The 24,416-nt window shown below is 38.5% G+C and overlaps 1 protein-coding gene across 1 annotated transcript in view; it reads right to left on the reverse strand.

Annotated features, from left to right (window-relative positions):
• Positions 1 to 21,192, reverse strand: part of LOC107761247 (protein fluG-like) — a 53,299-nt gene extending 32,107 nt beyond the window's left edge. The window contains exons 1-11 of the mRNA XM_075238995.1: positions 21,141 to 21,192; positions 20,964 to 21,076; positions 19,676 to 19,927; positions 19,343 to 19,407; positions 19,129 to 19,244; positions 18,951 to 19,056; positions 18,595 to 18,751; positions 18,325 to 18,420; positions 18,039 to 18,087; positions 17,154 to 17,425; positions 14,300 to 14,472 (exon numbers count right to left, since the gene is read on the reverse strand). Of these exons, the coding sequence (XP_075095096.1) occupies positions 14,300 to 14,472; positions 17,154 to 17,425; positions 18,039 to 18,087; positions 18,325 to 18,420; positions 18,595 to 18,751; positions 18,951 to 19,056; positions 19,129 to 19,244; positions 19,343 to 19,407; positions 19,676 to 19,927; positions 20,964 to 21,076; positions 21,141 to 21,192 (1,451 nt within the window). The remainder of the gene's footprint in view (positions 1 to 14,299; positions 14,473 to 17,153; positions 17,426 to 18,038; positions 18,088 to 18,324; positions 18,421 to 18,594; positions 18,752 to 18,950; positions 19,057 to 19,128; positions 19,245 to 19,342; positions 19,408 to 19,675; positions 19,928 to 20,963; positions 21,077 to 21,140) is intronic.
• Between the last annotated feature and the right edge of the window lie 3,224 nt (positions 21,193 to 24,416).

Raw genomic sequence — 24,416 nt, forward strand, 5'->3', positions numbered from 1 at the left:
GCCTCTTTATAAATTGGACATTAAGGATGTTTTTCTCCACGGTGATCTTAAGAATGAAATTTAGATGGAGCAACCACCTGGTTTTGTCGCTCAAGGGGAGTCTAATTGTCTTGTATATGGATAGAGCATGTCACTGACAGCAACCTGAAGTAAGGAAGACAAGTTGTATCTATATTGCATTTCTAAATCCCATGTGGAGGCTTAGACCAAGAAGTGGCCCACAAACTGAGTGGAAGCACTCACCAGATCTTTCAACCTCCTTATAGTCATGGCAAACTACCATTCACTTAATAATTTCAGAGCTTTGGATAGCACATAAGTAAGAAGAAGAAGTTTACCATTCCAAACAAACTCAGATCTCATGGCCCAAATTTTCCAAAGGACTTCACAGGTCTGCGGATCCTTCAGAGAATCAGAGTCATTAACAACGCGACTAAGAAACCTAGTCATACTAATGCCTTCCACATCCTACTCATACTGCCATGCCACGCAAACCTCCCCCCACCCTCCACCCCCACGTTCAAGGAATACATGTTCACTATTTTCCGTCAAGCCACAAAAATGACACCCTGCTTTAACATTAATGCCTCTAGCTAGTAAATTGGACTTAGCAAGCAGAATATTTTGAGCTAATATCCATAAAGAATCTTTAATTTTTTGGAGGTAGCTTCAACTTCATTGAGCTAAAAATGGGATATACGGAATATCCCGTTGATGACAAGATGCGGGAAGCGAGGCTTAGATGGTTCGGACATGTTCAAAGGAGAAGCCCAAATGCTCCGGTACGGAGGTGTGAGCGGCTGGTTGTGGAGGGCACGAGAAGAGGTAGAGGGCAGCCTAAGAAGTATTGGGGAGAGGTGATCAGACAGGATATGGCGAGGCTCCAGATTTCCGAGGACATGACACTTGATAGGAATATGTGGAGGTCGAGTATTAGAGTTGTAGGTTAGGATGTAGTTGAGTCTTGACTTACTTCGTACCATTGTGGGACTGGCCACGTATGGTTTTTGTCTAGGGTAGCTAGTGACAATGTTGTGTTTTACTACTTCGCTTTTCAGTGCGTATTTCTTGGTTACTCGAGAACGCATAAGGGGTATCGATGCTATTCTTTTGATCTCCAGCGGTACCTTATGTTTGCTGATGTTACCTTCTTTGAAACCCCATCATACTTCATAGGTCCAGGTAATCACTTAGATATTTCTGAGGTGCTACCAGTTTTATCTTTTGGAGATTTAGTCACTATATCCCATTCATCTTCCTTTACAACTCTAGCTCCACCACCTACAGCTCCAGTTGTAGCTCCACCACCTATAGCTCCAGTTCCACCACCTAGTCAAGTTCAACCTTCTGCAGCTCCACCATTCTTGACTTATCATCGTCGTCCACGTCCAACATCATGCCCAGGTGATTCGTGTCCTGCATCAGATTATGCACCTACTGCGGACTTGTCTCCTCTTAGTCAACCAATTGCACTCCTCAAAGGTGTACGATCCACACTTAATCCTAATCCCCATTATGTCGGTTTAAGTTATCATCATCTGTCATCACCTCATTATGCTTTTATATCATCTTTGTCCACTGTTTCTATCCCTAAGTCTACAGGTGATACACTATCTCATCTAGGATGGCGACATGCTATGATTGATGATATGTCTGCTTTACATGTGAGTGGCACTTGGGAGCTTGTTACTCTTCCTTCAGGTAAGTTTAGTGTTGGTTGTCGTTGGATTTATGCAGTCAAGGTCGGCCCGGATGGCTAGGTTGATCGGCTTAAGGATACACTTAGATTTTTGGGCTTGATTATAGTGGCACTTTTTCTCCCGTGGCTAAAGTACCATCTGTTCGTCTTTTTTTGTTCATGGCTACTATACGTCATTGGCCTCTTTATTAGTTAGACATTAAGAATGCTTTTCTCCACGGTGATCTTGATGAAAAAGTTTATATGGAGCAACCACCTGGTTTTGTTGCTCAAGGGGAGTCTAGTGGTCTTGTATGCCGATTTCGCAGGTCACTATATGGTTTGAACAGTCCCCTCGAGCTTTGTTTGGTAAGTTCAACATAGTTATTCAGGAGTTCGGCATGATTCGTAGTGAAGCTGATCACTCTGTGTTTTATCGGCATTCTGCTCCTAATCTGTGTATTTATCTAGTGGTTTATGTTGATGATATTGTTATTACTGGCAATGATCAGGATGGCATTACTAATCTGAAACAACATCTCTTTCAGCACTTCCAGACTAAGGATCTGGGCATATTGAAGTATTTTCTAGGTATTGAGGTCGCTCAGTCTAGCTCAGATATTGTTATTTCATAGCGGAAATATGCCTTAGACATTCTTGAGAAGACTGGAATGATGGGCTGCAGACCTATTGACACTCCTATGGATCCGATTGCTAAGCTTTTGCCTGGTCAGTGGGAGCCTCTTAGAGATCCTACAAGATATAGGAGGTTGGTTGGCAAATTGAATTACATCACAGTGACTAGACCTAACATTTCTTTTCCGGTGAGTGTTGTAAGTCAGTTTATGGATTCTCCCTGTGATAGTCACTGGGATGCAGCTGTTCACATTCTTCAGTATATAAAGTCAGCTCCAGGCAAAGGGTTACTATTCGAGGATCGAGGCCACGAGCCGATTGTTGGGTACATAGATGCTGATTGGGTAGGATCACCTTCTGATAGACGTTCTACGTCTAGGTATTGTGTTATAGTAGGATGTAATTTGTTATCTTGAAAGAGCAAGAAACAGAATGTAATTGCTCGATCTCGCGCCGAAGCTGAATATCGGGCCATGGCTATGGCAACGTGTGAGCTAATTTGGGTCAAGCAGTTGCTCAAGGAGTTGAAGTTCGGAGAAATCAGCAAGATAGAACCGGTGTGTGATAATCAAGCTGCTATTCATGTTGCGTCAAATCCGGTGTTCCATGAGAGGACTAAACACATTGAGATTGACTGTCACTTTGTCAGAGAAAAGATACTCTCAGGAGATATTGTTACAAAGTTTGTAAAGTCGAATGATCAGCTAGCAGATATTTCACTAAGTCTTTTACTAGTTCTCGTATTAGTTACATCTATAACAAGTTCGATACATATGATTTATATGCACCGGCTTGAGGGGAAGTGTTAAGTACTTAGTCATGTAGTGTCCGACATTGGGAAGTAGATACCTATTATTATGTAATCACTGTATATAAATAGGCGTCGTACAACACTTTAATTAAGCAATAATCTTTTCTCCCGTGCTTTTTCACAATTGGCTTATCCACAACCGATGCAATAGACAACAAAGGTTTCCTAGCAAAGAAGTTTGTTAGCACATCTGGAAACGACACTCGTACCACAATTTTGAAGTTTCTTCTTTAGGGTTGAAATTTTGAGTCCATGGAAAAGTACAAAACTGATGTTGCTCACCATTATGTTATAGATAGCCAACCTGTTTTGAGAGAAAAGGGCAGCCCGGTGCACAAAGTATCCTTGTAAAGATCACAACGAATCAATAGTGTCGATTTGCATGGAGGCCTATCAAGCAATGACCTTTAATCTCAAGTTCTTTTGTAATCAAGGCTCAAAGATCTTTCAAATCAGGCGCACCATAAGATAGTTTCATCATAACAGCCTGTTGAAGTCCTTCCTCGATTGCATACTCCTCCAGTTCCTTGAAAGTAAACTGCAACGTGGGTTGACTATAGGTTGAATATGTTTTAGTATGATTTTGGCTACAGGTTGTGACGAGGGTTTAGATGTGAAGCTAGGGAGAGCTCATTTCCGCCATGGAGAAGGCTCAAATCATCATAGGATGTGCCCTAGGAAGAGAGCAGAGACCGTTAGGATTTAGATAAGTTTGTAATTAGTTATATCACAATTGTGGTACTATTTATATCCCACATTAAGGGTGGAATAACAATCTCGGGATAACTAATTCCGTGATAAAACACCAACATGAAAAAGATGTCCTTCTCCAAGGTTTTTCAGTCATTTAAAACATCCAAGGTTAAAATTGAAAATAAAAGTTTGTCCCATCTTATTTAGTGTAAACCAAATACATATTTTATAGGCTGAATACATATGGAGACACTTAAAGTTGGCACAATTTTTTATTTAGACACCTAAGCTTAGGAGTGTTCCTATTAAGTACTTACACTACCCGAAACTTGTTCCAATTAGGCACCTCCTTCACAATTAGCCAAACTTATAAAGTGTGTGCAATGCACTCGCTGCGGACGTGGCAAAAAGGGACATATATCATTTTTGAGTTAAAAAAAAGAACTATTTTAAAATCTATTTAGTAAACAAAATAAAAATAATATTCTCAAATAGAAAAAAAAACCTTAATTTACACCCAATCAGAAAAGGACACATTATTAATAAAACAATAAAACAAAAATAACACATTGATGTTATAGAAAATAGTGTTCTTGGTGTTCTTCACTATCTTCATGTGTGTTCTTGTTCCAACCACAATTCTAATCCAAAATTTCAAGAGCAACTCCTCCAAATTTGTTATAACTTCAGCTAAAGATTCCCCTCGAAGACCCAAAGAAAATCCTAATATTAATTTCTCAAATTTTCATCAAATCAAGTAACCCATTTTAAACCTTAAAGCTTTCTTAAAGACCCCATTAATGGTGTTTCGATTTGAAATGAAGAACACGGTCTCACTTCAGTTTCAATCAACTGGGATGATTTTTGGTTCAAACTTTCGAGCTAAATCAATGGTGGAGGCACAAAAATAGTGAAAGTGGGGGAGGAAATGGTGGAAGTTATGGTGGAGAGAAAAGAAGAAGAAGAAAGAAGAAGAAAGAAAGAAAAAAAAAAGAAAAAAAAAACAAACAATCTGTTTTTTGGGCTCTTCACGCGCCTATAGTGGGTGAAACTCACTCTATGTGCCAACTCAGCAAGAAGTGCCTAATTGGAACAAGTTTCAAGCAGTGTAAGTACTTAATAGGAACACCCCTAAGTTTAGGTGTCTAAATGAAAAATTGTGTCAACTTTAAGTGTCTTTGTATGTTTTCAGTCTATTTTATATTTTCTCACTAATGCTCTGATACCATGTGAGAAAGCACAGGAGAAAATATTATTGCTTAATTAAAGTGTTGTACAATGCCTATTTATATACATTGATTACATAATAATAGGCATCTACTTCCAGATGTGGGACACTATACATGACTAACTACTTAACAGCAATTGCCATAGATAAAGCCACACAAGCAAAAACAAGACCTAGCACAGCTAGGGTTAAGGTAGTTCTTGATCACCTGGACAAACACCCCAAGCGCATAAGGCTACAATTTATTGATGAACAATCTGGTAAGAATATCGGGCATATAAAAAAGAGTTTGTATTATATAATCTCCCACTAATCGCACTTTTTGTAAACGCCAAGGTCATGAGGATGTTTCTTGTCGTTTAATGACAGAAGAATAAGAGAGAAGATAATCAACTGGAAAACGAAACCTTAGGGGTTCACAATCATGGAGAAACTTTGAATGAAGGAACCAATATGAAGAAATACCAAGGTGATTTGAGAACTATTTTTGGATGAAAAAAGGAAGACAAAGATTAATGCTAAAAGTTGTAATGGTGAGAATTTGGAGAAGGTGAAAGAGGTTCAAGATGGTGGTTTGAAGCAGCTTGAAATGGTGCCACCAAATCCATCTGAAACTGGTACGAATCAGTGTTATCAAAGACGAAAAGCGCAAAAAAGCTCTAAGGTCCGTTGGGGCTTTAAGCGCAAAGTACAAATAAAGTGTGGGATTTAATGAAAAAAGGCGCAACGCTAGAAAAAGTAAAAATATGCATGTAGTCCAAGACTAATCATTATAAGCATGAATAATAAATATATAGACAAAGAAATTGAAAAAATAATTCACGATAAAGTGAAATATCAATTGTTTAAGGTCGCCTTTTCAGGATTACACTCATTGGCAAGGACAAGTATGCTTTAGAGCTTTGATGTGACACTAAAGTGCCCACAAAGCGAGGCGAAGTGTTCAACGTATTTTGAGCCTCGCTTTAGGGCTTAAGCGCGCCTTTGACAATACTGGTATGAATACACTTGTACAAGATACAAATGTGCTGCAAGTTGTACATGGTGATACAGTTGAAGATGAGACTAACGTAGATGATGCTCAAAGATCTAATGATAACAGGCCTTTTGACCATGATAAAGCAGTGATAGTTGCTGATACAGTTGCACAGGATGTTGCAGCAGAAAAGAATGTTACTCAGGAATTGGATATAGGTGTTCAAGCTACTGTACGTGTGCCTGGACAGCCTAATTTTGAACTTGGAGGGGTGAAGACAGGTTCTTAATTTTTTATTTTTCTCCACAAACTACAGATCCCAATTTACCTGGTACTGCTGAGGATTTACTCTTAACTACTAGCTATACTATTAGAACTGTCGATGGCTCAATGGCTATGCTGAATGCAAAGGAATTGGGCAAAGGAGGTGATGGGGGCAGTGATGGTGATTGGAATGTGGTAACACGCAAGAAAGCTGCAACTATTGGAATTGGTTATCCAAGTCGTTATAAAGACCTGCATACTGTGAAGGATCCAAGTGTTGGACCTAATGCCTCAAAGGACATTAGTTTTCCAAACACTTTTGATGCTCTTTTTGTTAAAGATGGGATCTATCAAGAAAATTCCATTGATGCAGGGTTTGTTTCCAAGGATCAACAAGGTGAGACAGTTGCTCCTACATGGGCTGATATGGTAGATGAAGAGGATGAGCAGGCTAACTCACCTCCTAGGAGAAGTAGCTCAAGTCCTACAGCACCTGCCTTTGTTCCTTTAACAGCTAGGACAAGCTCTTCTACTCTAACATCAAGCAAGCAGTTGCAGATTGCTTCAAATATTTCCGTACATGATAGGGAACTTGTTGAAGCTTTAGTGACTTCTTCCACACCTAGCAAAGTGGTGACCAATAAAAAGACTATTGGTGTGGTGGCAAAATGGTTTGAACCAGGTGCTTTAGTGTCAGGACCTAACCTAACAGAAGCATTTGGTGTTGAAATAGGAGAGGACGTATATGAGGAAGAAGACACGTTGGATAGATGTTCTGCAAATGTAGTTAGAGTAGAACAAATGTAGTTAGAGATGGAGATATCTCTCCTGGGCAACAAAGAAGTGCATCCAACAAAAATAAAAAGAAATATCTTGGTAGAAAGCATAGTTGGTGACTGAGGAGATTGCTACAAGGCAACCAATGAAACTTGCAAAACAAACATGGCAGGTTATACCACCACTTCAATAAGGTCCAATAGATCCAGAAGAATTAATGAATTATCAGGAGATATTGGATGGATTTGAGGAAGAGGACAAGAGGAAGAAGAATCAAAAATGCTACAAGACTGCAAATTCTTGAAGTTTTCATAAGTGCAAAGAAGAAGGGGCTTACCATTTTGGTATCATTATCATTTGTAATATCATCACAAAGTGTGTTAAAAACTCTCTGATGATCAGAAAGTACTTAGTTCATTCAAGTTCTTATTTTTTACATGCTAGCTAGTAGTAGAGGTGCTTTACCTCACTAAAATTTGTAATGTAAGGCCTAGGCCTCCTTACTTGTACTCTCTCTTTTGAGGTTCATCATTGTTAATAATCAGAGGTCACTCAGGGTAAATACCTGAGTCCAAAATTTGCCAACAAAAATCCTGGGATTACTAATCCCATAATCAAAAATTCAACCAATGTGGAATAAAAGAACCTGCATTTTATCCTTCGATTATTATCCATTATACCATCAACCAAATGACACTCAAAGATCAATTACAGAAAAATGAGTTTAGAGTCAGGTAAACTGCAGTTTATGTTGTAGTAAAAGTCGGGTAAACAGCAGTTTATGGTATAGTAAAAAGATGGCTAATAGTTTCACTTTCCATAAGAGAAACAGAACACCAAGTAGAAAAATGGTTGTAGAAAAAATACATGGTTATGCAGATCAGGAGGTACTTAGATAAAGTAATGAATGATGTAGTGGCACTTGAAAGTACATTTTCACTCTCATCGAGATAAAGAAAAATAGGAAAGAAGCTAATTATGATAAAATAGCAAGTTGCAGATATTTTCAGCAAGAGTTTAAACATTATGATATTTGCAAAATTTTAGGAATTGCTTGGAATGATTGCAGCGACAACTGAAGTTGATTTTGATGGAGAGTGTTAAAATGAGTTGCAACTTAATATCCAAGATTTACAACGAGAAATCCAGAGTACACAAAGGTAAAGTCTAGAGTGAGAACAGTAGATATCAACAATCCCTCACCATATGCTTCCACTATTGCATCTAAGAAATAAGGATGATCAATTTATTGTGGATGTGAGAGAATTAATGGGAGTTGTCATTGGAAGGTGCACGGTGTGAGAAGTAGAAACTGAGATTAAAGCTTGTAAGAAAGAAGCTGATCTTTAACTAGCAACAACATTAATGAAACTGAAAATATCGAATTCTTTTCAAAACCCGTTACCACATATCCTCTCCCCAGGAATTTGCAAGTGCACCTATTCAAGTTCTGCCCTCCCTAGATCTGGGTAAGAGAATATTTAACAAAATTGAAAGAGAGTATCTTTTCTCCGACAAAATGACAGTCAATCTCAATGTGTTTAGTTCTCTCATGGAACACCGGATTTGACGCAATATGAAGGGTGATTATCACACACAAGTTTCATCTGGCTGATTTCACCAAATTTCAACTCCTTGAGCAGCTGTTTGATCCAAACTAGTTCACATATTGCCATAACCATTGCTCGACATTCTGTTTATTGCTCTTCCAAGACACAAAATTACCTCCTACCAAAACACAATATCCAGACGTAGAACGTCTATCAGAAGGTGATCCCGCCCTATCAGTATCTTAGTACCCAACTATCTGCTCACGGCCTCGATCCTCAAACAATAACCCTTTGCCTGGAGCTGACTTTACATAGCGAAAAATGCGGACGACTGCATCTCAATGACTATCACTGGGAGAATCCATAAACTAACTTACAACACTCACTGAAAAGGAAATGTCAGGTCTAGTCACTGTGAGGTAATTTAATTGACCAACCAGCCGCCTATATCTTGCAGGATCACTAAGCGGCTTCCCTTGTCCTGGTAGAAGTTTAGAATTCAGATCCATCGGAGTGTCAACAGGTATACAGCCTGTCATTCCTGTCTACTCAAGAATGTCTAAGGCGAACTTTCGTTGTTAGATCACAATACTTGAGCTAGACTAAGCGATCTCAATACCCAGAAAATACTTTAATCTTCCTAGATCCTTAGTCTAAAAGTGTTGAAAGAGATGTTGCTTCAACTTAATAATACCACTGATCATTGCCGGTAATAACAATATCGTCAACAAAAACCACCAGATAAATACAGAGATTTGAAGCAGAATGCTGATAAAACACAGAGTGATCAGCTTCACTACGAGTCATGCTAAACTCTTGGATAACTGTGCTGAACTTACCAAACCAGGCTCGAGGAGACTACTTTACACAATAAAGTGACCGGCGCAGGCGACATACAAAACCACTAGACTCCCCCTAAGCAACAAAACCAGGTGGTTGCTCCATATAAACTTCATCCTCAAGATCACTTTAAGAAAAGCATTCTTAATGTCCAACTGATAGTGAGGCCAATGGCGAACAACAGACATCCCGTATGTAAAGAAGACATCCTGTCAATCATAACATGTCGCCATCCTGGATGAGACAATGCTTCACTTGTAGACTTAGAGATGGAAATAGAGGACAAAAAAGATACAAACGCATAATAGGGTAATGACAGACAATGATAACTTAAACTGACATAATGGGGATTAGTATTATGTGTGGTACATATACCTTTCCGAAGTGCAATAGGTTGACTAGGATGAGACAAGTCTGTAGTAAGAGCAGGATCAGGTGCAGGACGTGAATCAGCTGGGCCTGATGCTGGATGTGGATGCCGATGATAAGTCAAAAGTGGTATTCTTCTGGCCGAGGATCTAGGAGGAGCAACACTAGATTTCTCAATGGTCAGTATGGGTAAGACTTTTGTGGCGGAAGATGTAGAAGGAGTTATAGTAAACTCCTCAAGAGTTGGTATAAGTAAGACCTTTGATATATCAAGGTGTTCAGAAGAGGTAAAGTAAGGTCGAGACTCAAAAAATGTGACATCGGCTGACATAAGGTACCTACAAAGATCAGATGAGTAGCAACGATATCCCTTTTGAACACGAGAATAATCAAGGAAGACACACTTGAGAGCACGAGGAGCTAATTTATCTTTTCCATGAGCAAAGTTATGAACGAAATATGTGCTCCCAAACATACAAGGGGAAGATAGTATAAGGGTGACTGAGGAAACAATACCGAATACGGAGTCTGACTATGGATGGAAGATGAAGGCATCCGATTAATCAGATAACAAGCTGTGAGAACTGCATCACCCAAAAACACAGTGGAACATGAAACTCAATTAGAAGTGTGCGAGAAGTCTCAATGAGGTATCTATTCTTTCTCTCTGCTGCCACATTCTGCTGAGGGGTATACGGACAAGATGTTAGATGAATAATTTCTTGAGAAGTCATAAACGGTTGAAACTGGGAGGATAAATATTCTAAGGCATAATCACTACGAAAGACGTCAATAGAAACACCAAACTGATTTTTTATTTCAGCACAAAAACTCTAAAATATAGAAAACAACTTAGAACGATCTTTCATTATGAAAATCCAAGTACATATTGAGTAATCATCTATGAAACTAATAAAATAACGAAACCCTAAGGCTGAACTGACTTTACTAGGACCCCATATATCAAAATGAACTAAAGAAAAAACAGACCCTGCACTACTCTCAACATTACGCAAAAAGGTGGCTCGGGTATGTTTCTAGAGTTGACACGACTCACAATTTAATATAGACAAACTAGATAGACTAGGCATCATCTTTTGAAGCTTGGATAAACTTGGATGTCCTAAACGTTTGTGAATTAGGTGTGGGAAATCTATAACTGGATATGTTATGGAAGGATTGGAGTCAGTCAAGGTAGTAAAGGCCTTGTGCCAATCGTCTGTCCCGTACTGCGGTCCTGCATAACAAAAGAGTCATCAATAAAGTATATACCACAATGGAGGGAACGAGTCAACCGACTAACCGATGCAAGATTAAAAGGACAACAAGGGACATAAATGTAACACCCCGAAAAATTTTGAAATACTTAAGTGTAAAGCCCGGTAAAGTTTGCAAAGAAAATAATGTTTCATGGTGTCGGACTAGGCTTAAGTGTTTTGAGGGTTGTAGAAATTCTTCTCGCCGCGGCTCGGACTTTTTAGGTTGAACAATACACCGGAAAGTAAAAAAATTTTTTTGGCGAAAAAGTGCATTTCTGCGGTCCATTATGCGACTGCAGAACCACTCTGCGAACCGCATAATGGCCGCAGAGTAAGGCAGTTAATTGGGTCAGTTGGAAGCAACTATGTGGTCGACTATGCGATCGCATAACTGTTATGCGGTGCATTATGCGACCGCATAACAGTTATGCGGACCGCATAGTGACCGCATACACAAACAATTCTTTTGGCTATTTTGTAACCAATTATGCGACCGATATGCGGTCCGCATATCGGTTATGCGATCACATACCTTGTTCCGGAGCTATATTTTTGGGTTTTTAAACCCGACCCTATTTCGTTAAATACACTCTTTGGGCCATTTTTGAGACATAATCTGATATTCTAGAGTGAGAGAGAGTGCCCTAGAGTGAGAAGGTGCTCTTCAATTCTTGCTCAAGTTTTGGAAGATTAAGAAGGGAAGCTCACTAGGTCTTCATCCTAGAGGTAAGATTCTACACCCTAAACCCTAATTTCGAAATTTTCTGGAAATGGGTAACTAGAAAGATAATTTTTGGGCATGAGAGTTGTTTATTTTATATGCATGTGGTATCAAAGGGTGTAGGAAGATGGTTGAGCTAAAAATGGTAAAGATTGGGTTGTGGGATGATGGAATTCTCCATAAAAGAATCTTGGAACCTTAATGCACACTTAGTGTTTGATAAAATACTCAAATAAGCTCGAACCATGATCATCTTCCTAATTTTGATTCAATTTGTTATATTTCTACAATAGATTGAAGTTGCTAAGAATTCCGGAACATTTAGAGTGTTAGGAAGCTCAAGTGAGGTGGTTCCACAGCAGGAGATATTGATCAGTGATAGCAGTACACCTTCTTCCCAGCTGATTTGGTGAGCCCCACTTCATCCCGGGGTCATGAATCTTTTGTACTTTGTGTATTCTGTTTGAGGTATAGCCGGGGCTTTGTTGCCGGTATTATCATTGTACTCTTCTTTATCTATAGAGGCTCCGTAGACATAGTGTGGGTTGTGTATTAGTGCTGGGAAAAGACAAATTATGTTATGTTGTGGTTGTATTACTTGTCCATCTGAGACTTTAAAAATGATGAAACTATTGGAAATGAATTGGTATTGTAGACATGAACACATTTTCGTCTAATTAATGATAATATGTATTATCTTTATTCGTGGATGAGTTTGGGTAGAATGAAATCTAACAGGCTTGCTCGGTCGGGTTCACTCGGTTGAACGCCGATCGCGCTCCTCGATTTTGGGGCGTGACAATAAAGAACAAAATCTAAAGTGACAGAGGATAAGGGATTAGCTTGTCCAACTCCTTTTGCTTTTGTTTTGGACTCCATTGGAAAGTAAAACAGGGAAGAGACTCTGAATAAACAATATTTGACAAAAGTGACTTATTGCCAGAAATATGATCAGAGGCGCCTGAGTCTATGACCCACGGTCCAAGAATAGTAGACCGGGAAATACAAGCAAAGAAATTACCAGCAACAGAAGTATCAATCTGAGCAATAGAGGCTACTTGTGGAGGTGTCTGCTTACTTGCTCGATACTAAAGGAACTCACTATATTCCCATTCAGATAAAGAAAACCTATGGTTATCTGCAGTCTCTGTTTGAGCAACATGAGCATTTTTAGGTGGTCGACCATGCAAAGAGTAACACACCTCACGGGTGTGTCCAAACCTATTACAATAAGAACACTTGGGTCGAGACCTTCCAAAACGACCTCCTCCTCGTATATTCTCCATAGCATAAGATACCAGATTTTCCACTGTCTGGGATACAACAACATAGGTGTCAGCTGTCTGTGATGAGATCATTATGTGATTGGGTGCTGCAGCAAGGCGAAGTAATCGAGAGAATAGTTCATCAACTGTAGGAACGGTCGGACTAGCCAAAATCTTGTCAAACACTAAATCAAGGTCATTAGGAAGCCCAGCGAGTGTAATAACTAGAAACATCTTTTGTCGCTGCTCTTGTTGCTTTTTAAGACTAGCAGAAACTGGCATCAACTTCTCAAATTCCTTCATGTCTGCCTGTACTTTTTTGGGTATTGAGGTCGCTCAGTCTAGCTCAGGTATTGTGATCTCACAACGAAAGTATGCCTTAAACTTTTTTGAGCGGACAGGAATGACAGGCTATAGATATGTTGACACTCCGATGGATCCGAATTCTAAACTTCTGCCAGGACAGGGGGAGCCGCTTAGCAATCCTGGAAGATATATGTGGCTGGTTGGTAAATTAAATTATCTCACAGTGACTAGACCTGACATTTCCTTTCCATGGATTCTCCATGTGAGTGTCGTCCGGAAAAATATTGTACCTGTCGGAAAACTACTGTAGTTGCCAGAAAATTTTCAAAGTGATCGGAATAAAAATAAAATAGTATGGGTAGGCTCGGAAAAGGGAGGCGACCGCACTGTTCCAAAGAAATTTTTTCAAAAGGTGACCGGAAAAGGCTCCACACGCGCCGGCACGTGAAGTAGATCTCGCCGAAAAACCTGACATCTGATCGGCGTGTGAGAGCGAGTGAGGAGTCGGTTGCCGGAAATTCTTTTTGGGATTTGGTCGCGGAAGCCTTGGGGACCCTGTGGTGGTGTTGGTTTTCACACAACACTAACAGAGACTGATCTTGCGCAAATTAGCCCTAGAAAGCCGCCGGAATTTGACGCACGACAACTGTCCCACTTTCCCGGATGTATCTCACTCGCGCTCTGATACGATGTGAGAAATAATACACGGAAAAATATTTTATTGATTTATTAACAATGATACAATGAGCCCTATATATAGTACATGTTCTATTCCTAATACATATGGAACTAGGATTATTTATACAACTATTTAACAAAAGATAACATACAACATACTGAAGCTAAATCTTATGCTTAAATTCAAAAGGATAGATTAGAAAACCTTAAATATTTCAAGAAATAATACATAGATTTGCAACTAGTACCAGGGGAGTCTGCATTTGGTTGATAAGTCCGGAACAACTCTGACCTCACCCGAGGGAGGGAGCGAATGTTCCTCGGAGAGATTATCAGATGTTGAACTCAATCGTATACATTCAACAGTTAAGCCAAGACCATGATTTTTCACAGAACTGTAGAAGCGATGTTGCAGAACAACCTGTAAGTGATGCGCAAGAAATAAACAAATTCAATCAACTTTTGACCAAAGCAAGGAAATGCCAATTAATATCCAACATCATGCCATAACAGTAATTACAAATCCTGAAACTAGATGAACAAATGAAACTTGTTGTACTTGACCTTGATTAAACATCACATGCAATAGCAGAGAGTTGTCAATGGAAATAATTTGCATAAGGATTACTTCATCTCAACTTTCATGTTATGATAGCCATCAAAATAGTCATAATAATCAGTAAGGCAGTAAAATCATAGCCAAGGAGGAACATTGAAATAATGTAATAATAACTCTATAAATTGACATAGGACACAGAATCTACCAACCAAAAGTTGAAAATAACTCATTCGATTATTCTTTGTATAGGCCTTTTAAACTAAAAATCTGTATTGACACGAGAAGTCAACAACACTTTCATGGTTGGACATAGTAATTGCAGGAGTATATGTTAAATGGACCGTAGGCCTAACTCAACCCCAAAAGCTAGGTCATGAAGTGAAGATTGCCCAAGCTATATTAAGGAGATCACCCATCTGTTAAAGCACCGACATGGGACCCTTCACAATCCCATCATGCACGGGACTGGACATCTGAAGCGTGGACAATTTAATATGGGGGACCAACATGGGGAAACGACAACTGGGATGGGTCCTGCACTTACACCCTGTTAAATGGACATTATTCCTAAATCAACCCCCAAAATTTAGTTCATGAGGTGACGATTGCCCAAACCATTTAAAGAGGACCACCCATCTCTTAAAGCACCCATGTGGGACTCTTCACTATACCCATTACTTTTGAAGAACAGAGAATATAGGAAAGCTTGTTGAATCACAATATCTTATATATGACCATTGATGTTTTACAAAAATAAATTTCTAAAACTTTCCCAAAAGACAAATCATATTTATTTTCACCAGAAGACAACTTCCGACTTGAGATAACATAAAATAGCAGTACTGTGTAGTAATCTATTTTTCTATTTTTATAGTAAAACAACCATTCACCTGTTTCTTGATACTTCTATTGAAATTCTATAATTAGTGCGAGAGCTTTAATCCAACAAAAGAACCGGGATCCCTCCTAGATTTAGCTCCATTCTGGTTGTAATTTAACCTAAGTTGCTCGAACTCTTCAATTTCGGTGCCGTAATCGTGTCGACGCGATGTGGGTGTCGATGGGGATGTGGAATCCGTACAGGATCTGATCAACTGATTTTGGGTACTTTGACCAAAATTGATGGAAGAAATTCGGGACAGATACAATGATTCTTGAAATCAAAACAAAAGCTAGACTGAAATTGAAGAAAATGGAATATCTTATATATAGAAATTTTTAATTTAGTCATTTACCTTTTATCTCCTGCTCGGATTTTCTCCTTGATCAATATTTTCTCCTTCTCTGAATACCTTGTAAGTTTTCCACACATGTCTCATAATTTAGATGTTTTATAACTCTATTTTTAGACATTTGAATTATTTTTAGCCGAATCCCTGCACCCATATTTGTATCCTCAAATCTTAAAATTTAGATGATCTGGACCTCTAGATCTGCACAAGTATCGGACACCCACCCCGAATCTTAGCAACTTAGAATTTAACCATCCGACATATGAATCTAGTAAGTTCACATCTTTGAACTTCAATCCTACTTGCCTAGGCTAGCATATGGACCTTTGCCAATCAATTGGCTTGTGAGAGGAAAAGAAGGAAAAATAGAAAACGCCATATTTCTACACGGTCATTATAGCAAATAAACTATAAACCAATGGAATAACTCCTATAATAACTCCTAAAATTCATTTCTATTGTTAATGAAGGCCGACTAAAAAAGAATGAAGCTAACATGACAATGTATACAACCATCTGAAGGTAACTAAGTCGGTTGGATAAAACTGCAGTATAATACTAGTCATTTGTGACTAGGCTATTGCGACCTGGTGCAAAGACCCTATCCTCCAAATATAACAGGAAGAGACACAGGTTATGTTGTTGGCATCTTGTCAAAAGATCTAGCCTCGGTGGAAAACATTTCAGAAAATGTACGATCACATACTTATTCCTAATGTCTTTCTTAAGCCTGATAAGCAATTTCCGGATCAAGATCTTAGTCTGGCTGGATTTGTTTTGATATGAATTACCATAGTCGAGCTCGTGAGATTAATTAACCATTACGACATGCTAAACTTACCACTCAAGAACAATATCTAGTTAATTATGTGTAATAGACAATTCATTGTATAAGGTTAAAACTCCTCTCTTCTGTTGGCATGGAATAAAGCACGTATTTGTCAACTTGTTAACACACAAAAGCACAGAAAGTCCAAGTTTCTTCCTCAACTACCTATCAAAAGAAAAAAACCTCATCGATTAGATAACAGTGAGTTAGTCGCATGTGCTCCTCCAAATACCTTATGCAAGAACACTAAGCACAGGCTTTTGACGTGATGCATGAATGTTGTACGCAGTACGCACAAGTACATCACGATATACTTTAAGCTAATTCCCCAATAAAGGTATCTTTTGTTGTTGATAGACAAGAACTTTGTTGTACACTATTCAAACTCCTGTATTTTCTGAAAGTTGCACGCTTTGGAAAGCTTATCATTAAACAATTCATAACTGTAAGGTAGAGAGGTAAACACATAAAGTAAAGCTTACACGACATCTATGTTGCGCAGAGAAATCTAACCACATAAGGCGAACAAGTTTAACATCCGTCAATGGGCCATTTAACTCTTCCTTTTGGGAAGATGATAAAGACTGAGATTCTACATCGGAATATCTTGAAGAAGCATCAAGCTTGTAGAATTGCTTTGCATTTTGGGCAAATATATCATTGACAGCTGCAAGAGCTTCTGTAATTGAAAGATCACCATCGATGCATGCATCCCATAGAACTTTGAACACCACTTCACGTGCTTTCTTCGCACCTACAGAGAGAACCAAGTCAAGATTATAGTTATTACAAAGTACAGAGAAGAAAATATAGGAATAAATTACTTAACTAACGTGCTATTCAAGCTGGATGTTTATTGTTTGGCAATGATTTTCTTTTCTGCAAAGATTCTAAACGAACTATATGCTTGATCAAAGTGAAAAATTGCCACCACACCCCCATGAAGCAACATCCTCATTTATCTTATTATTTAGTATATTGACTAATAATAGTACAAATTCAAACTTGAAAGGCATAAAACTATCCACTAGGAAGCATGGAAAATGGACATGTGGAAAGGATAAGCTAGGGAAAAAATGTTGGGTAAGCAACACCAGAATAAATTATGAGGTTAAAAGCATATCAAACATGTATCCTCTATTGTCCAAGCTCCAACTAGAGTTTTTTGGACAATAACTGTGCTACAAGGACATGACATCCTGTTATTACAAGTGTTTGTGCTTCTCAGCTTTCCAGTTATATAAAAAGGATACTTAAGATTACCAGCAGAAGCAAAACTTTTTCGTATTATCTTTAGAGAAAGCAATATGTACAAACTTACCATTTCATTATCCCATTAATAAAGATAAGAACATCTGAGGACATACCTAAATAAAATCTTTCAGCAAATGCGATGCCACCCGTGTTGTTCATGACCTGACGATATTTAAACATTACAGGGGAAATGTTCACTGTTTAAATGGTGCAGTAATTAAAGTGATGAAGAAGTAGTCAATATAAGATTTTGGAAATGCTTAGGCTGAAGTGAAAAGATGGGCTATTAGGACTTCGGTAAATAATTTGAGCCAAGACTTGGTCATAGTTTTATGCTTCGGTAAATAATTTGAGCAAGACTTGGTCATAATTTTATGCTTTTCTAAGTACATGAAAAACCTTATTCATTGGAGCGAGCTCTAGAATTTCTTTCAGTGAGGATACCATCGCTTGGAAGCTAAGTTTAGGTATTGCCAACCCAAAATCAAGATAGACCTGTAATATATCAGAAATTTACCCTGTTAGGGAGACAAACAAACATACAATCTTCATCATATGTATGTGGAGAACTCTCCAATGTCGCAGGTCACACCAAATACCCCAATTAAAAGTTGTGTCTTATCATCAGAGATACATGTTATTAATAGTTTTAGATAGAGAAAAACATACTTGAGGGTACACGGAAGCAAGATATGAAGCTTCCTTTATGAAGGGGAATGATGCATGTAAAAGCACTATTCGATTATTAGTGAATCTCTTATCCTCGAGAAGATTGCGAAGATTAAGGGGATTGGCTGGCCTCAGATCCAAATCCTTGTCCCCAAAACTGTAATGAAAAAGATAAAACCATGTACTCTTGAGGGACTAGGAAGATACTTAAAAAACCAAATTACTGTTGTCTGTCATTTAAACTTTAATCTTATATAAGAAAATTTTACATGTAACACGAAGCTCAAAGACTCTAAACCTAGTCAAATAGAGGGAAGATAGGAAGAAAATTAAGTCCCCTATATGTATTTTTTTACTCTGTGTCTATCTGCATTGGCAAGTCAAAATTTTGAGCCACCTCCAAAGCATGCATGAAGATATAATCAACAAAGCTCTTGTTTGAGATTCTGATTGGCTTCCTAGCTGGAAATACAGAAACTATTATAATTATTCACAATCACGGTGCATAAGAACCCCAAATCTTGCAAGACTCACCACATAAAACGTCGTTCAGGCTCTCCTCAGCCTCCTTTTGAGTGACTTCAGTATTAACGGAAAGTCCATTATGATGTGCAACAATACTTTTAAAGGCAACAACTTTCTCAGCTTCTGTATGAAACAGTCAGGAACAACTTTTGGAACCTTAACTTATTATTAATCGAAAGAAACATAAACTCTGATACATATTGACCAAAATTCCAAAGGATATGACTTCAATTCCTTAGTGAAAGCCTCCATGAATGAACCCAGTGTCCACAACGTTCCATTTGGACCCTGCAATAGAATAGCAGAGGAGAAAGATGCTAAAAATCCAACAAAGGAAAAAGTTTCTAGAGATATTGCATGGCAAAAGAATAAGCTTTCACTCCCTTACGCCAAATGATATTAACAGATAGATCTTTTGTTCTATATGCAGCCTACAAATTCAGATTTTATCAAAGGACGCACCTTTTTCGGCGCTGTTAAAGGCCTAATATGTTGTAGTGATATATCTCATGTACTTGTTTGCAGAAATATTGTGCAATATAAATTCTTTCATTACCTTCTCAAGAATCTTTTCGGCTACATGCTCAACTTGTAGTATTCTACCAACTGTTGGTACCAGAGTTTCGTGCCATTGGATGTCAAGCTTTTTGTTCAACTTAATTCCGTCGTCAATAAGTAAGATAACAATTCTTGCAGCTTTGAAGCAAATAGCAGCACTCGCCTCCAACCCAAAGCGTCGACAAGATTCTTCAACAGCATCCAAGGATAAGCTTGAGCCATACAGTTCACAAATTTCATTTAGGCCTCTCTGAAAGAAACAGACAGTACTTTAAGAAGAATGGCGAAATAGCAAAAGGATAATGTTTAAGAACTGGATCCATGATCATGACAAGCTAACAGAAAGCCACATGAATAAGTAAAAAGAGCAAATGACAAGAACACCTTTGGCTTGTCCTTGGCCAGACAATATGAAGTAATGATTTATAGCACAACCACACTCCTAAAAAGGATGCGAGGGAACTTTTATTTTTATTTATCTCTATGTTATTCTGATAGATCAAAGAGTAAAGGAGGAAAAGTACAGCATAGAACCAAGACATATCACATTTAAAAATGGAAACGTACAATAAGAACATAATTGTTGCGTGAAAACTCAGGGATCCGGTCATGTTCGATATCATCCCAAGCAAAGTACACGGAAAACTAAGTGTTGAAGACATAATTAAAAGTGTGACCACTTAGGTCTACGTTGCCACGATATTGTTCTATGGAAGCGGACGGTTCTCTAATAGCTTAAGCTTCTAGATGAGACGGACACAAAATTCATCATTAAGATTTCTCTTTCAAAGACACAAGAAAGTTATTACTTTTTTACGGAACAACAAATCCTCCTCGGTTCCTATTATAAACTATAAAGTATAAACACAGTTACTTCAACCATCAAAATTTATATGCCACTTTTTTCATTTTGAACATCCTGGAATGTTTGACACTATTTTACTGATACTACTCTTTGCTACTTTAACAACTTTCAAGAAATTAAATTTGTACAACTATTCATATTGTAAACATTACGATGATGTTTTCTCTATAAAATTAACAGTTAGTCTAACATTTTGTTTTATTGCCACTAATACAATATATAAGCCAAGTAGACATATTAAATAATAGAGAAAGTATATAACCCAAATTAACATGTTATTCTTGCATCTTTTTGTATTCTTACTTCTATCTTCTTTGAGTAACGTTAAGACTACTAGTACCTCAGTATCTATACATGGTAAGAGGGAAAAAGGGTGCAAGATAAGGTAATTAGGAAATTGTGGCGTGGGATAAGAATAGACCTTGAAGTCGATGGGTTGAAGTGAATCACATAAAGTGTCGCCTATGACTTGAGAGAAGCAGCTGAGGAAAGGGACAGTGGAGTCGAGCGCCACAATGTTGTGGGCACGAGCATGGAAAATTTGGAAAATTTTGAAGAGCTCAAAAGAGCAGTGGCAACGTAGACCTAAGTGGTCACACTTTTAATTCTACAATCTCCACTGCTCTTTTGAGCTCTTCAAAATTTTCCATATTTTGTCTTCCGTTTCCAATTTCAGGTCATAAGTTAAGTCATTCGGGGTGTTTACTTCATCTGGTGATATGAAATTATTAGTCTCTGTAGCTCCAAAACACATTATAGAAAAGACACTTGTAGATTGGCGGTGGTGAGGAAGTCAGCAACGAAATTACCGAGGATGACTGCGATGCTTTCCCTCAATTATGGATCTAAGATGAAGCACAAGAACGATACTTGAATATATTTTGTGGTGATGACTACGTCAACTTGGAGCTCGGCCATGAGTCCCGAACCAAAATAACTTCTCTCACACTTTCTCTCCTCTCTTCTTTAACTTCATAGATTAATAATGTCTAATACTTCATAAAGTTCAATGCATTCCATAAAACATCATATTCACCGCTATGGAGATTACTAGAAGTTTGAGGACTTCAATATGTAGAAGATTTTGGGATTGCAAACTTTAGAGTAATTTTTGTCGATTAATATTTAAATAGGATATGAGATTTTACTCATTCATTAATAATTACTTATTGTATGGTACAGAATAAAGGGACTTGCAACTATTTTAGGAGGCACGATGAGCCAACGATTAACCAAAACTCATTGTTGAGAAGTCCCTCGGTTGACGATTATATCGCGACTTCACAAAGCAATATGAAGTATGTACAACAGTTTACTCGCAAAGAAGCCGAAGAAGACAGTAATTTTCTTAGAACATCACTGAAAGAATTGAAACAATTAAGAGAACACCTAAAAGATAAGTTAGACCAAAATTGAACATGAGAGAAAACATGTGAAAAAACAATTGAATGAAGAGCAGAGGAATCGTTTAAAGTTGATATGTGGTTTATTGTTGTTGTTTGTTATTTGAAAATATTATATTGTTGATTAGATTTATCTTTATCGTTTGTATGTATTTTGTATTATCAGCACATTAGTAGTTACTCGTTTTGGTAGATTGTATGCTTTATTTTTTATTTTGTATTTTGTTGTTCGTCTTTTTTATAAAGAAGTATGACATGTTATACAAATTGTTATACAGCAATCTTTATATGTTATTAGGTTTCATATTCTGAAACATCATACACTACGAAATCATAGAAATTCCACTAATTTATAGGGTAGAAGCACTCACTATTGTCATTTGATAGATAATCTTCATTTGCTATGGCATTTTTTTCTTTTAGCTAATGTCAAATTCCTACCAATTGATGTCGCTTGTTCCTCAACCAACTTGAGCATATAGAACCGATTGCGTCTTAATAACATTCGATTTTTCTCTTTTCTAATCCTTTTTACTTCAATCTCGCATGATTCTCGATCAATTCGAGGCATGGTTGGATAGGAGTTACGAGCATTCATGAGCAAGGCATTTTGATTCAGACCGAGACGTTACGAGCATTCATAGAGATCGTAGGGGCAGCAGACCGAGACGCAACTCTGTACGAGGTGAAAGGGGAAGTGATCGAGGCCCAGGGTCTCGAGGGCTGATGAACAAGAATGGTTTCGACAGGCACACCGGACCTAAGAAAGCACCACGATTGTCAGAGTATAACTTTAACATTGATGCATCTGCCATCGTATCGGCTATCGGACGCATCAAAGATACTAAATGGCCTCAACCTCTACAGACCGATTCAGCCCAGAGAAATCCCAATCAAATGTGCAAGTATCATGGTAGTCATGGCCACAGAACGGAAGATTGCAGGCAGTTGAGAGAAGAAGTAGCCCGGTTGTTCAATGAAGGGCACCTTCGAGAATTTTTAAGTGATCGGGCCAAGAATCTCTTCAAAAACAGAGAGGTCAATAGACAAAACGAGCAAGAAAAGCCGCAACACATTATTCACATGATTATAGGAGGGTCGATGTTCCCCAAGGGCCAGTGTTTAAACGCACTAAGGTATCGATTATAAGGAAGAATCGATCTCGGGCTCAGGATTACATACCAAAAGGAACCTTGTCCTTCCACGACGAAGACACAGAAGGAATCATGCAGCCCCATAGCGATGCACTGGTAATATCTGTACTCATGAATAAAACTCAAGTTAAGCGTGTGTTAATTGATCCAGGTAGTTAGGCCAACATCATTCGATCGAGGGTCGTAGAGCAACTCGGTCTACAGGATCAGGTCATGCCCGCGACCCTGGTACTAAAGGGATTCAACATGGCATGTGAAACTACTAAGGGCGAGATAACTCTGCCAGTAAACGTGGCCGAGACCATCCAAGAAACAAAGTTCCACGTGATCGAGGGTGACATAAGATATAACGCCCTGTTTGGGAGACCATGGATCCACAATATGAGAGTAGTACCCTTGACCCTTCACCAAGTTCTAAAATTCCCAACACTAGATGGAATCAAAACAATCTATGGGGAGCAACCAGCCGTAAAGGAAATGTTTGCCGTCGACGAAGAGATTCCGATATCATCACTCTCATCGACAAAGGGGTCAAACTCGAAGGTAAAACAGGATACCAAATAGAAATCACAAATGCCAGCCTCAACCCAACTAGAGAAGCAGGAGACTGACGAAGATGATGATTATGGGATCCCCCGATCCTTCGTGGTCCTCGATGATTCCGACGCTACCAAATCAATGGTCGAAGAACTGGAGCAAATCATACTAATCGAACATCTTCCCGAACGAAAGGTATACCTGCGCACAGGGTTAAATCCCGAGCTTAAGAAAAAGCTTATTCAATTTCTTTTAGCTAACATGGATTATTTCTCTTAGTCCCATCTTGACATGACAGGGATCCCACCAGAAATCACCACTCCTAGACTAAGCTTGGATCCGAAATTCCATTTGATGAAGCAAAAAAGAAGGCCCCAGTCCGAGGTCAAACATGCCTTCAGCAAGGACGAGGTAACCAAACTTCTCAAAATAGGATCCATTCGGGAAGTGAAGTACCCCGAATGGTTAGCGAACGTGGTGGTAGTCCCTAAGAAGGGAAACAAACTTAGAATATGTGTAGATTATAAAGATCTGAATAAAGCATGCCCCAAGGATTCTTTTCCTTTGCCCAATATCGATCGTATGATCGATGCCACGGCTGGCCATGAGACTCTCAGTTTTCTCGATGCCTACTTCGGGTACAACTAGATACAGATGAACCCGGAGGATCAGGAAAAGACCTCGTTTATCACTAAGTACGGTACCTACTATTATAATGTAATGCCATTCGGTCTAAAAAATACTGGTGCAACTTATCAACGCCTAGTAAACCGAATGTTC

Source organism: Nicotiana tabacum, chromosome 19 (assembly GCF_000715075.1).
Source record: "Nicotiana tabacum cultivar K326 chromosome 19, ASM71507v2, whole genome shotgun sequence".
NCBI classification, from domain to species: domain Eukaryota; kingdom Viridiplantae; phylum Streptophyta; class Magnoliopsida; order Solanales; family Solanaceae; genus Nicotiana; species Nicotiana tabacum.